Raw genomic sequence first — 13,535 nt, forward strand, 5'->3', positions numbered from 1 at the left:
GAGATTTGCACAAAAATTGTGTTTGTTTTATTATATCAATAATCATTTGTTAAGTGTTTTCAACATCCCGTCTCCTGATTCTATTGTTTTGGTCAGAGATTTACAATCAAAATCTCTATTGAAATCTCAATGACTCAATTTATAAAACAGGCTGCTGTTTAAAAACATAAAAAAATTCAATTTTTAATACAATTTTATCTTAGATAAAATTAAAGACTAATACACAATCAATAACATAAGACATATACTTTTTACATATTAATTTAAAAACAAATGTTTACAAAAAAAAAATACTTTGCCCATGTTAAACCAGGTCTAGGAACAATAATAATTAGCACCCATTCCCCCCCCTCCCAGAATACATATTATACCCATACATCTCCCTCACTTTATACCTAACCCTTTCCCTATGTTAAACATGGTTATAAATGCAGAGCTTATAAAAAGTCATACCCTTTTGAGTATCCTGAGATTAACCACAACTTCCTATTTAGGAAGCTGCAAATCATCTTAATTTTATATTAAATGTATAATTTTTATTATTCATAATTTTTTTATATACAAAATTCTTTTTTCAAGCATGTTTTTTTTTGTTATGCCACAATATAAAAACAACTTTAGTTTGAGTTCAGAAATTAAAATAATTTTTACAATAAATATTCTAAAATATATTAGAATTTTCAATAAGACAATTTGTTTTTAACAATAGACATCAGGTTGATAAGAAACTTCTAGTCATATAAGTTTTTTTTATATCTATTTAAAAATACGAAACATTTTGATTTTAAAAATATGAACCATTTTTTATAACTATTAAACTAAAGTAAAAAAAAAACAAATAAAAAAAAAATTTCATTCAACATGACACCAGATGAGATATGTACAGAAGCTGAAACAATTTCCCCCTCTACAAACCAGGCATGACATATGCAACACTGTCCAGAGTTTGAGAGTGAACTTGTGGAGAACAGCCATCCATCCCAGGCACTTGTTGTGTTAGACAGAGCAGGGGACCACAGGCACAAATCAAAGAGTCCAGGAGAACAGACAGACTGCCTTGGACTGCAATCATTCCCTAGTTTAGAAAAACAGAAGGAGTGTTGTGTTAGAGCTGGGGACCACAGGCACAAATCAAAGAGTCCAGGAGAACAGACAGACTGCCTTGGACTGCAATCATTCCCTAGTTAAAAAACAAACAAAAGGAGTGTTGTGTTAGAGCAGGGGACCACAGGCACAAATCAGAGAATCCAGGAGAACAGACAGACTGCCTTGTACAGCAATCATTCCCTAGTTAAAAAACAAACAAAAGGAGTGTTGTGTTAGAGCAGGGGACCACAGGCACAAATCAGAGAATCCAGGAGAACAGACAGACTGCCTTGGACTGCAATCATTCCCTAGTTAAAAAACAAACAAAAGGAGTGTTGTGTTAGAGCAGGGGACCACAGGCACAAATCAGAGAGTCAAGGAGAACAGACAGACTGCCTTGGACTGCAATCATTCCCTAGTTAAAAAACAAACAAAAAGAGTGTTGTGTTAGAGCAGGGGACCACAGGCACAAATCAAAGAGTCAAGGAGAACAGACAGACTGCCTTGGACTGCAATCATTCCCTAGTTTAAAAAAAAACAAAAGGAGTGTTGTGTTAGAGCAGGGGACCACAGGCACAAATCAAAGAATCCAGGAGAACAGACAGACTGCCTTGGACTGCAATCATTCCCTAGTTAAAAAAAAACAATAGGAGTGTTGTGTTAGAGCTGGGGACCACAGGCACAAATCAAAGAGTCCAGGAGAACAGACAGACTGCCTTGTACAGCAATCATTCCCTAGTTAAAAAAAAACAAAAGGAGTGTTGTGTTAGAGCAGGGGACCACAGGCACAAATCAAAGAATCCAGGAGAACAGACAGACTGCCTTGTACAGCAATCATTCCCTAGTTAAAAAAATAATTTAGGAGTGTTGTGTTAGAGCAGGGGACCACAGGCACAAATCAAAGAATCCAGGAGAACAGAAAGACTGCCTTGTACAGCAATCATTCCCTAGTTAAAAAAAAATTTAGGAGTGTTGTGTTAGAGCAGGGGACCACAGGCACAAATCAAAGAATCCAGGAGAACAGACAGACTGCCTTGTACTGCGATCATTCCCTAGTTTAAAAAAACAATAGGAGTGTTGTGTTAGAGCAGGGGACCACAGGCACAAATCAGAGAGTCCAGGAGAACAGACAGACTGCCTTGTACTGCGATCATTCCCTAGTTTAAAAAAACAATAGGAGTGTTGTGTTAGAGCAGGGACCACAGGCACAAATCAGAGAATCCAGGAGAACAGACAGACTGCCTTGGACTGCAATCATTCCCTAGTTTAGAAAAAAACAAAAGGAGTGTTGTGTTAGAGCAGGGGACCACAGGCACAAATCAAAGAATCCAGGAGAACAGACAGACTGCCTTGGACTGCAATCATTCCCTTGTTAGAAAAAAACAAAAGGAGTGTTGTGTTAGAGCAGGGGACCACAGGCACAAATCAAAGAATCCAGGAGAACAGACAGACTGCCTTGGACTGCAATCATTCCCTAGTTAAAAAAAAACAAAAGGAGTGGTGTAAGACAGCACAAATCAAAGAGTCCAGGAGAACAGACAGACTGCCTTGTACTGCGATCATTCCCTAGTTAAAAAAAACAAAAGGAGTGTTGTGTAAGACAGAGCACAAATCAAAGAGTCAAGCAGAACAGAAAATAAAAAAACAAAAACATAGGAGTGCTGAATGTTAAATCTCACCAATGATTGCAGACATTTTTCATCAGATATGTTACAATTTAAATATTATAAATAATAAACAATATTCCAAAAGTTTATATACAGTAGTATACGCAGAAAAATAAATCTAGGAGATGATTATCAAAAATTATGTAAGAGTTTGTCCAGTGGAATCATACTATAAAAATAGTAGGCATGTTTGTGACAACACTAGTTCATTAACAGACAAGATTGTAAAACTGGGGTTTTCAGATCTTAAATTTTTTTTGCACAGTTACAATACATCCCCTATACTCCTTATATGACAAAGTAAAAAAAAAATCTTATTACCTTGTGTTCTTGTAGCCTCATACCAATAATGCTTAAAGATTCCCCTAACAGTTTTAAATGAGCTGCCACATCTATGGGTTCAATACTCAAATTCTGCATGGTATTAAAATGATATAAAAATTACTTTACTCATGCAAATTCATAGTAAAGATTAATTATAACATGGCTTAATTAATTCAAGCTATTTAAAAACTCTTATGCTAAGGAATTTTTTTAGATAAAATACTTAAAAAAAACTTTTTAAAAAAACCACATTTTTCTTGTGGACTAAAAAGTAGAAAATAAATTTTTCTTTTGTGCTTCCTCGAGCTGTGCAGGTTCTTGTGATGACTGACAAAAAATGTGGGTACGTTCACCATCAAATTTCCCGACCCATCTGCCCGATTTTTAAGTATTTTATTTTCTCCTTTTTAGTCCGTTGCTACACATGAAAAACGTGGTTTTTAAAAAGTTTTTTATATAGTTTATTTTCTACTTTATCTAATGACTTGATTAAGTATGACTTGACTAAGTGAAGTTAAGACATACCTGGTCCCCAGCTTTGGTTGGACTTAAAGGTATTTCTTCTGGACTTGACCGTTGGGTTTTGACCAGCAGTGTAGAAAACTTATGAGAGGGTGTGCTGGTTTGCAAAGGGCCAGTCTCTTTCCCAACTTTGCCGGTAGAAATGAGATTAGAGCCTTTCTTTCTCCTTCTCTGTGCCTTCCTTCGCCATTGCTGCAGGAGTAGGATTAAAATTAATGAAACCAAAATAACTTTCAAGAGTGAGGCCAAAAAGAAAATTGTCTTTAGAATTTAAAATAATTCACTACAATAAATTTAAACAATAAGTGTTATGGAAACTAATTGAAGCTTCAATTTTTTAATATCATTAGCCTACAATAAATGTTAAGGAAGCCTTTATAAATTTAACGCTTGAAGCCAAAAGGAAAATTGTTTCAGTTTAAAAAAAAATTACAACAAATATTTTAATAATAAAAGTTAGTATTGCTTCATATCAAAGTCTACATCCCCTATTCAGCCCCAAAGTAGGTTGAATCATATTAAACTTGCACAGTAAAATAAAAATGACTCAACAAAGACTAATTTTAAAAAATGTATGTTTGTGGAAGTAATATTTTACAGAGGTCAGAAGTACACAGGTCAGAAGTGCTCAACTTTGTACAGAACCTTGTTTTCTCTGATTATTGCAAAAGATAAGCTTCATTTAAAATCACTACAGAAAGCATTGTGCTGAACTAGACAGATTCATATAATTTCTTTAAGAGTGAGGGATAAAAAAATGTCTTAGGGTATGCATATTAAAATGCTAGAGTGAGGGATAAAAAAATGTCTTAGGGTATGCATATAAAAATACTAGGGTTTCTTGTGATTAACTAAAATATACCAGTTTCTGTTTGTTGGACAGTGTCTGCCACATTTCTCCAAGTTTCCTGCTGATTCCAGCAAACTCTACAACCAAGAGTAAACATTGATAAGATTAAGACATTAAAATGTTTTAAAATCTGACCAACTAGACACAGGATAAAAGACAATCATCAGAACCCAGAGGGTTAACTCCCATGTGAATGAGTCATTAGAACAATTGTTTTTAATCTTCATGCAGTTAACACTGCAATTAAAATACTTCCCATTCCTTATCATAACAGGATGTAGAAATGATCTATGTTTTTACCTATGCCAGGGTTTTCAAGAACAATGTTTGGTCTATGTGTGTTACAGAACAACATGTAGGCTGTAGGAGCACGCTTCTTGCTATCTGCACTATCACTCTGAAACAAATCACCATCAAGCTAGTTTGGGGCTTTGAATTCGGGGTGACTAGGTAAATATATGTAAAAAAAAAAACAACTAAAATTTTTTACAGCCTACCTATTATAATCAAAATAAAATTAATTACCTTTGGGCTAGTTGATTCGGCCCGGTCCTTCGCTATAAGACCTACAAGAATGTAAATTGGCAAAGTATATATTATATCCTAATATTTTCCAATATTGGTTCAAACATATTTCAACTGTACTTCACTATTAACATATGTATTCTATATCACCCTAAAGAAAATTAGTACTAACTTATTTCCTAAAAAAATCTATGCAATAATTATTATGAAGAAATTTTTTTTGAGCATTTACTTTTCTTTTTGTGTTTTTTCTTCTTCTTCTCCTCAGTCTCTGATATAATGAGGTTCATCTCTTCTTCATCATCCATAGAGTTGTCTAATGTTGGACTTGGCGTATCTCTAAAGATAAACACAACACTTCAGCACAACTACTCCCCCATCCACATACTGTTACACATTGAAACTATGTATTCACAAATACTGCCATTATAATCTGCCTTTAAAATCGCACCTATTCATAATTTATCTGCAAATAATTAGGGTAAAAAATGTATCATGTGTAATGGGTCAGTTGTAGGTTAGATAGAAATAGGCTAGAATAATATAGAACTTAGGGGAGAGTGCGTGTGAGAGTTGAGTTTACCTTGGTGTGTAGTTAACACGGGTGTGTTTATGTATTGTTATCCCAAAGTCGAATGTGGTATAAAAGCTGGAGTGAATGATTGTCAGGGGGTAAATTGGTAGAGGTTAGGGCAAGGGCTACTATGTAATGTGGAGAGTTGAGATCAAATAAAGATTGCCACTAATCATTTTCTGTGTTGAACTAAACCCGGACTCAACATCATGCATCAGTTTTTGTTAAGTTTAAATAACTAGTTTTATCTTACACAAACCAAACATCCATTGCCTATACTGAATGCCTTACCTTATTGGTGACTTGATCTTATCAGATACACTTGACGTCCCCTGTCCTGCATGTGGTGATGCTACTAAAATAAACAACAGAAATTTTTTAAACTGAAAAAATTTAAATAACATGGCAAATAATATGTAATAATGTAAAACTATAAACAAGTTTTTATGAAATAATTAGCAGAACAATTTATACCTAATGCTGCGAGATTCGGCATCTGCTGAGCGGCAGAAATGGCTTCTAAAATTAGCTGTTCTTTTTTCTTTAAACCTTTTTTCTTGACTTTTTTAGCAGGTGGGGGAGTTACCTCCTCCTCGGATTCTTTCACGTCGTCTGAGAAATGAGACGTGTCTAATAAAAATTTGGCCTTTTTTTCCGGCTTCTCTTTTACATCAAGTTTTTTCTCCGCTTTCTCCTTCCTCTTCTTGACTTTGACTGGCTGAGTGGATATGGACACCTGGGCTGTGAGTGGGTCGCTGCTTGCAAATATTTTCATCTTTAATCCAGGCGTGTCGGCGCCTGTGGTTTCTTTCTTCTTCTTCTCTTGCTTGATGACCTTCTTCTCCTCACTGAAAGGAGGAGAGAGGTGAGCGGATATCTTGGAGCCAGACGTGGGGGAACTCAGCAAGTACTTGATGACACTCTTGTCGTCCTCTGTTTTTATGACCACGGGCTGGGAGATTGTAGGAGACATCTCCTGTTTTATGGTGGCCGCTAGCAGTTCTGTCGGGCTCAGCCCCAAATCTGACTTAAGCTGGGGAAAGAAGTTTTTTAAAAAACAAGATTTAATTATTTTGCTGATAAGCTTTTCTCATTTTAAACTATTCATATTTTTAATAAAATTTATGTAAAATTTTAAAAAAATATTGGGGATAACTGCTTGATGGCTCAGTGAGTGGTCTGCCCTACAGTTTAATAAAATTTATGTAAAATTTAAAAAAATATTTGGGACAACTGCTTGATGGCTCAGTGAGTGGTCTGCCCTACAACTTGAGAGTGGTTTACCCTACAACTGAGTATGTTTTTCTTGCTTGGTAAATAATCTAGTCAGACTCAGAAAATACTAATGGTATTATTGTGTACAAAAAACTAAAACAAAAAACTACTTCATGTTTCGTATAACTTATAAGCCAGGGTTCATGCACCAAAACGAATATCAAATTTTAGGCATTTTTCAGGAAAATTAGTATATTCCAGGACATAATAAAATGCATAAGCAGTGGTAAAAATTTAAATGTAAAGATGACTTATGAGTAAAGATTTAAACAAAAATACCTGGATCTTTTTTTGGACAGGTGCAGTTACTACATGTGGTCGACTGACTGGTGTTGTGTCTATCTTTGTTGCTGTTAGCTTTTTGCTGCCATCCTTTATCTTTTTGCTACTAGTGGGTGTCTTCACCTTTTCACTTGAATCTGTTAATTTGGGCTTCGGAGTTTTGCCTTTTTTGGTAACTTGCTGAGTTTTTTCTACCTGTTCAAACTCTTCCATTTCAAGGACCTTGGCAGATTTTTTTCTCACCTGGTAACAATTATAATAATTATTTTACCATACATTTTTAACATCTATTGTTCTGCTTAAGATTTTTTTTTTAGCTTTCTGTTATTTGGAGAAACAGGGACTTCAGTAGTTGTGACAACATGGAGATTGACTTGACTAATTGTGACACCATAAGATAGAATTGACTAGTTTGACACCACAGAGATATAATCGACCAAATTATGTTGTTATGCATTAGCAGTTTCCAATCTTTTTGCTACTGTATGCACATCCGTTTTAAAAATCCTAACAAGAGAATAAATAAGCAAAGACACATAAATGTTAATTTATATTATATTCTTTTAATTTAGCTCATAATTTTGATTATTCTAGTTAATATAGCACTTCATGATTGCATAAATTTACTGCTATATACAAGAGTGTTTGCATTACTTTGCCAGAGTACTATATATTATTCAATTATCAAATGATAATAATTGTCTTTTATTTTCAACCCAAGTTCATCATTTTTTCTACAGTAAATGGATTAAATGACTACAAAATATCTGTTAACTGCATTAGCCAAAATGTTTGTAAAATACTATTTTATCGGTGACTACTATTTTAACTCAGCACAGAAATTATTTATGTTATAGTTTATTGTATGTGCAAAATTTCTATTTCCATATCAATGTTGATTTACATAAATGAACATTAGAATAAAGAGGCTGTAAATGATTTTACAACAGGCTATTATATGAGATGCCAACCCTTTAAGGTCTTTATATACAGTATAATAGTATTTGTAGATATATTTATATTATTCAAAATCAATCATACATTTGCCACACTTTCTCTGCTTTCATTACATGAAATATGGCCGCACTTCGTTATATTTTTTCTATACCTTGATTTTAAAAAACACCTGTACTTACCCTCCCTGATCTACCTGAAGCGGAGGATTCTTCTTGCTCTCCATCATCTCCTTTAAAGAGCTTCATGCTTACACCTGATTAGTGAAATAAAAATCATTAGATTAATTAGGTTACAGATATATATTAATTATTTTGACCTATATCTAAGTCATTCAGTTAACAAAACTACCAAAATCCTTGACAATGTTGTTGGAACAACAATCATGAAAATTAAAATCTTAATGTTAAATAGAAATATTAATCATCAAGCACGTCAATAATATTAAGTAACAACTATATGACTTAGGTATAAAAGAACTGTACAATATCATGACACTCACTAAAGCCCATATAAAAACATAGCATGGACTGGGTTGGTTTTTAAGTTTCTTTTTTGGTTCATTTTTTTTTACAATCAATGCATTCGGAGTATGTGACAGCTCCACCAAATGTGATGCCGGGTTTAGTGAGAGTTATATAACAGTTATGTTCCGTCATCAACATAGGTATATATTCTTACTACGAGGATTGTGTCTTCTCATAAACGCCTGGTACTGTGTGTGGAATCAACACAAAAGGTCCAATTCAATATAATACAGTTCTTTATTTACATATCAAATTGACTCCTACCATAACTAGGTCCTAACACATGACTGTCTACTAACACTATCTAACTACAACTAACACTTGACTTCTCCCTACACGCTTCCATGACCAACTCTAACACTACTTTACAGCTTTCTGCATCTATCCTCTAGTGCTAACTATCTCTAACTGCTGCCCCACTGGTCATCAGACAATCTAATCTCACGTGACCGGTCATCTCCTGTAATTCTATAGGTCTACCTGACTAACCCACCTGACTAACCCACCTGACTAACCCACCTGACTAACCCATGCTCTGTTTCTGCTATCTTCTGCTTGACCTCTATGACATGTAGCTTGTATCATCACAGAGTTTTAGATTTAATTCAGAGAGGTGAATAATAACTAATAAATTTAGGCCTGACCCTTACAAAGTTAAAATTAGGCTAGGCCATCAAAAAGCTGCATTCGACCAAAGCACCAGTCATCTAATTTTATTCACTAGACCAATCGCATTCTAAACATTGATATCGGGACCCCCGATTTTTTTCATCTTAACAATTTAATGTTTAAATAAAGTGCTATTACATCGCCTAAGGTACATTTGGAGTTTGAACAGTATTCCAGATACCAATTTTTAGAATACGTTTTACAAAGTTAAAAATGCTAGGAACTCCTGTGTGCTCCACATAGTCAGGCCTCTCTGCATAAGGTTAAGATTGATCTAACCTGTAGAAGATGTGCATGCTTATGTTAACAAAACAGCACTACAGTGACCGGGTTTTTCTTGTCGTCTAAATGTTTAGGCCTATGTCGTGTTGTCTTGATGGGACAAACAATAACATGATAAAACGATAAAAACTTAATAGTAGATTTCAATAGGCTATTAAAATAGATTTCTTTTTATAGTTATAGTTTACTCTCCCGATATAGGGCTTCCATGTATATTTAAAATACTATAGGCTACTATATATTTTAGGCCTATAGAATCTATAGCCTGAAAAATTGGAATTGAACCCTCAACCCCTGATGATCTGGCCAAAGCAAAACTGCTCAACCACACTATATAGTTAGTTTTGTCAGTAGAATAATGTAATTTATTTGAGCCTATTGTGCACCTATTAGGTCATTGCGTTTAGCATCTGCCAGTCAGCTGACGCCACACCGGAGGACAATCTGTCCGGGATTCAAAGGGTCAATTCTAAATAATATCATCCAAAGTTTATTAACTTAATTTACTAATCCTTATTCTTAGGCCTAAGTTTAAAAAAACTAAATTTTATTAGAATAGGCTAAAAAAAAATCATTGTAAAATTTTTAAAAAGAAGCAATAAAAAATAGTAAAATAGAGTCTAGATCTAGTAAGTAGTAGGCCTAAAGGTAATCTATTGTTTTAGGTGCGTAAAATCGTCCGAGGCTGGTAATATGCGAAAAAGTTACCTCATTGTCAAGGCTTTAATAGAAGTATATTGTGATATATTTGTGTCAAATAAATATTATAGATAAATGAATAATAAACCTAAATCAATGGCTAAATATATCAATATAGGCAAGAAATTAACTTTAAACAGCAGTGTTTGCAAGCAGGATTTGCTATATAAAAAGCGACCATCTGTAAGTTAGAGTGGCTTCCCCTGAATCTTGCGCTATAAGTTTACAATAAAAAAAAATAAACAAGATGGCTGCTATAGTGAATGAGCATGGTTGCATCTGTTGGAAACATCGCTAGTCTTCATTTATTACTGAAAAGTTTTAATTCAATTGTTTAAAAACAGGTATGAAATGAAACAAGGAAACATTTTTGTATTTTTCAAAACATAAATCCTCCTCAAAATGTAAAATAATTAGGCCTATTAAAATTTAAGGAGTCACCTGTTTTTCACATTACAAGTCGGCCTAAAACTAAACTCTAAAACTAATTTTTTTTGGGTAATCTATCGTTTTAGGTACGATTTTACGGTAATCTATCGTTTTGGGTACTTAAAATCGCCCGCGGCTATTAATGTACGAAAACGTTAACTCATTGGTCAAGGCTTTAAAAGAAGCATATTGTCATATGTTTGTGTCAAATATTGGGTGTGGGGAAATTGCGAGACGCGAAAAGCGAAATGGCGAGGCGGGAAAATGCGAGAAGGTAATGCGAGACATACCTGCGGAACTAAGGGTAAATAGCGAGACACTTTTTGCGAAAAAAGTTTTTTCCTTTTTTTTTCCATCTTTATTTAAATTATTTTTTTTTTTAAATAAACAAGCATTTTGCCATACCCTTTAACACGAGTGTTGTATGTTTTTTTTTTTATCTATAGATACTAAGAAGATAGATAGATCTATATCTAGATCTATCTATTTAAAAATTCTAACATCGTTGCTGTGCTACTGTCATCGCCCGCTCTTGTTAGCGAGAGGAAAATTCTGTCTCAGTTGGCATTAATTTAAAAATCTAGCCCGCTCATGTTTATACAAACGTGAGCTGTGTCATTGTGAATTGGTATAATCTTGTCAGCAGGAGAGATATTTTGCAACATCTATTTATGGATTTTTGTACTTTCAAAAAGTGTAAAATTATAAACAATTCTAAAAAGTGCAATTTATTATTTTATTAAGTAATTTTAATTACAAACAAAATTTACAAACAAAATCTTCTGAAACAGTCCTCAAACACACCTCGTGACACCATCTTTCACACATAGTACACCCAACCCAGTTCATTAGACTCCCATTTATACATTTTTCTTTTGCTACTTCTTCCAATCCACATTCACAACATTTCACATTCTCATCACAGTTGACCTCCTCGTTCATCCCACAAACAACACTGGCACCCATGTTCTCATCATCATCATCCGCACGCTCAACATCTGTTTTCCGTTATTTATAATTTGTATTTTTTATCATTTCTGTAATTTTGGCAATGTCTTGCTCATTGTTGTCATCAGCAGTTGAGTTTTTTTAAAACATCGATATTTTCCCAAAATCTTGTCTAATTTCTGTCAAAATAGAGTATTTTAATCAATTCCTATTATAATGTATTAAAACAGTTTTCTAAAACGCCGAAAAAACGTCTAAAATTCTTTTTCTAACATTGCTTTTTTATAGTGTGACTTCACATCTAACCCCCCCCTCCTCCCCCTCATCACAAAATTACAGACCCCCCCCCTTTACGAGTGTGACGTCATTTATGGAAGACCCCAAATAACACCAAAACCAAAAAAATTCAGATAAGTTCAACTTGGTTTTAAAAATATTTGAAGTAGGCCCATAGCTTACGATATAGCACAAGCAACTGATAATATCGGTGACGTCACTTTATTTTGTTGTATCCAAATGATGTAGGCGTTTCCTTGTGCTTAGATTTATATGGTAAAAAAAGCTAGAAAAAAATCGTAGGCGGCGGCTATAATACAAAATTTCTATGCAACAATAGAAAATATGTTTGCGGCGGCAGCGGATCCGGGCACTGCAATCTTCAAAGAAGGTAAATCAGGCGGCCTCGGCGTTCCACACAAAAGACAGAAGTTGATCTATCGTCGGCGGTATTTCCGTCGGTTTTGAACAAGGTGGTATTCTAAGTCGACACAAAAGATGGGGGGAGTTGACAAATCATCAGTATGTCTAGCGACGGAAAAATCGGAAGTTTTAACAATGTAAACGAAATGTCTTTGAAGTCTGGACCAAATACCACTGAAAATCGGGTGCAGTAAATTTTTCGCAGAAATCTTCGCATTTCAACACCACCCAGCGTAAGTATCGGCTTGTGGTAAAATGCGAGACAAAAAAGTCACGTGACCGGCCGTTTTCGCGCCCTTCTCGCATTTTCCCGCCTCGCCATTTCGCTTTTCGCGTCTCGCAATTTCCCCACACCCTCAAATATTATAGATAAATGAATAATAAACCTAAATCAATTGCTAAATATATTTTAATATATCGATAAAGGCCAGAAATGAACTTTAAACAGCAGTGTCTGAGAGCAAGATTTGCTCATAAAAAATGAAACAAGGAAACATGTTTGTGTTTTAAAAAACAAATCCTCCTCAAAATGTGAAATAATTATTAAAATTTAGGTAAGGAGTCACCTGTTTTTCACATTACAAGTCGCGGGCGATTTTACGTAGATCTACCTAAAACGATAGATTAGGCCTAGATTCTAGATCTAGATTCTAGATCTACCTTTTTTTTTTAAATACACAAAATTCAAAATTTTTAATGTCTCAAAAAAATGATCTTACCTTCACTTTCTGATTCATATTCTCTTTTAGACATGTCTATTTTGTTTAGTTCTAGTCCTAGTGAATGAAGGTTTGTGTAAACAATAACTAGATCTAGACTAGATCTAGATCTAGATTCTAGATCTATTTATCCCAGAAATAACTTAGCCTCGGACAGTTTAAAAAATTATGATCCGTTTCTTTAGATCTTATTTCATTTTGTAAACATTTGGTCCCACTAAAAATCGAAAAGAAATTAGAATCTATGGGGGTTTTTTAGCACAAAGGGAGTGTTTACTGTTCAGTTTAAAAAATTTAAAGCCGAAATAAAAGTTAGGACTTTGGACCGATTTTTATAAATAATATAGGCCTATTAATAAAGAAAATTTGACATGGATTTTAAAAAGTAAGAAATGTTGTAATGTTAGCGCAATATGCCTTGTTATCTTTTCTTTTTAAATATTATTATTATCTACTCTAGAATCTAGTATTTCTATTACATTTTCGTCATTTTGTGTCATTAAT

At 34.2% G+C, this 13,535-nt stretch overlaps 1 protein-coding gene across 3 annotated transcripts; it reads right to left on the reverse strand.

Moving 5' to 3' along the window:
• On the reverse strand, window positions 1–13,407 carry LOC131932520 (HMG box-containing protein 4). Of its 3 annotated transcripts, none has more exons than XM_059289441.1 (12): window positions 13,032–13,404; window positions 8,242–8,315; window positions 7,103–7,348; window positions 6,023–6,581; window positions 5,840–5,900; window positions 5,207–5,313; window positions 4,975–5,015; window positions 4,750–4,846; window positions 4,462–4,526; window positions 3,603–3,791; window positions 3,075–3,167; window positions 1–1,075 (listed from the first exon to the last, which is right to left on the reverse strand). In XM_059289441.1, exons 1-12 carry the CDS (start codon window positions 13,063–13,065, stop codon window positions 908–910), a joined length of 1,734 nt encoding a protein of 577 aa, XP_059145424.1. In that variant the 5' UTR covers window positions 13,066–13,404; the 3' UTR covers window positions 1–907. The 3 variants fall into 3 exon arrangements, with proteins under 3 accessions (XP_059145424.1, XP_059145423.1, XP_059145425.1); XM_059289440.1 differs by having other exon boundaries at window positions 5,840–5,903; window positions 13,032–13,403; XM_059289442.1 differs by lacking the exons at window positions 4,462–4,526; window positions 4,750–4,846 and having other exon boundaries at window positions 5,840–5,903; window positions 13,032–13,407.
• Between the last annotated feature and the right edge of the window lie 128 nt (window positions 13,408–13,535).

This window comes from Physella acuta, unplaced genomic scaffold, assembly GCF_028476545.2.
Source record: "Physella acuta isolate Inbredline_101_S28 unplaced genomic scaffold, ASM2847654v3 ptg002193l, whole genome shotgun sequence".
Lineage (NCBI taxonomy): Eukaryota > Metazoa > Mollusca > Gastropoda > Physidae > Physella > Physella acuta.

Excerpts from the sequence above, each read along its gene's own strand:
- LOC131932520 (XM_059289440.1), bottom strand. The coding sequence starts at position 13,065 with ATGTCTAAAAGAGAATATGAATCAGAAAGTGAAG. Across the intron at positions 5,314-5,839 it reads AAGATCAAGTCACCAATAAG|AGATACGCCAAGTCCAACAT; the intron begins GTAAGGCATTCA and ends GTTTATCTTTAG. Across the intron at positions 5,016-5,206 it reads GAAAAAACACAAAAAGAAAA|GTCTTATAGCGAAGGACCGG; the intron begins GTAAATGCTCAA and ends ACATTCTTGTAG.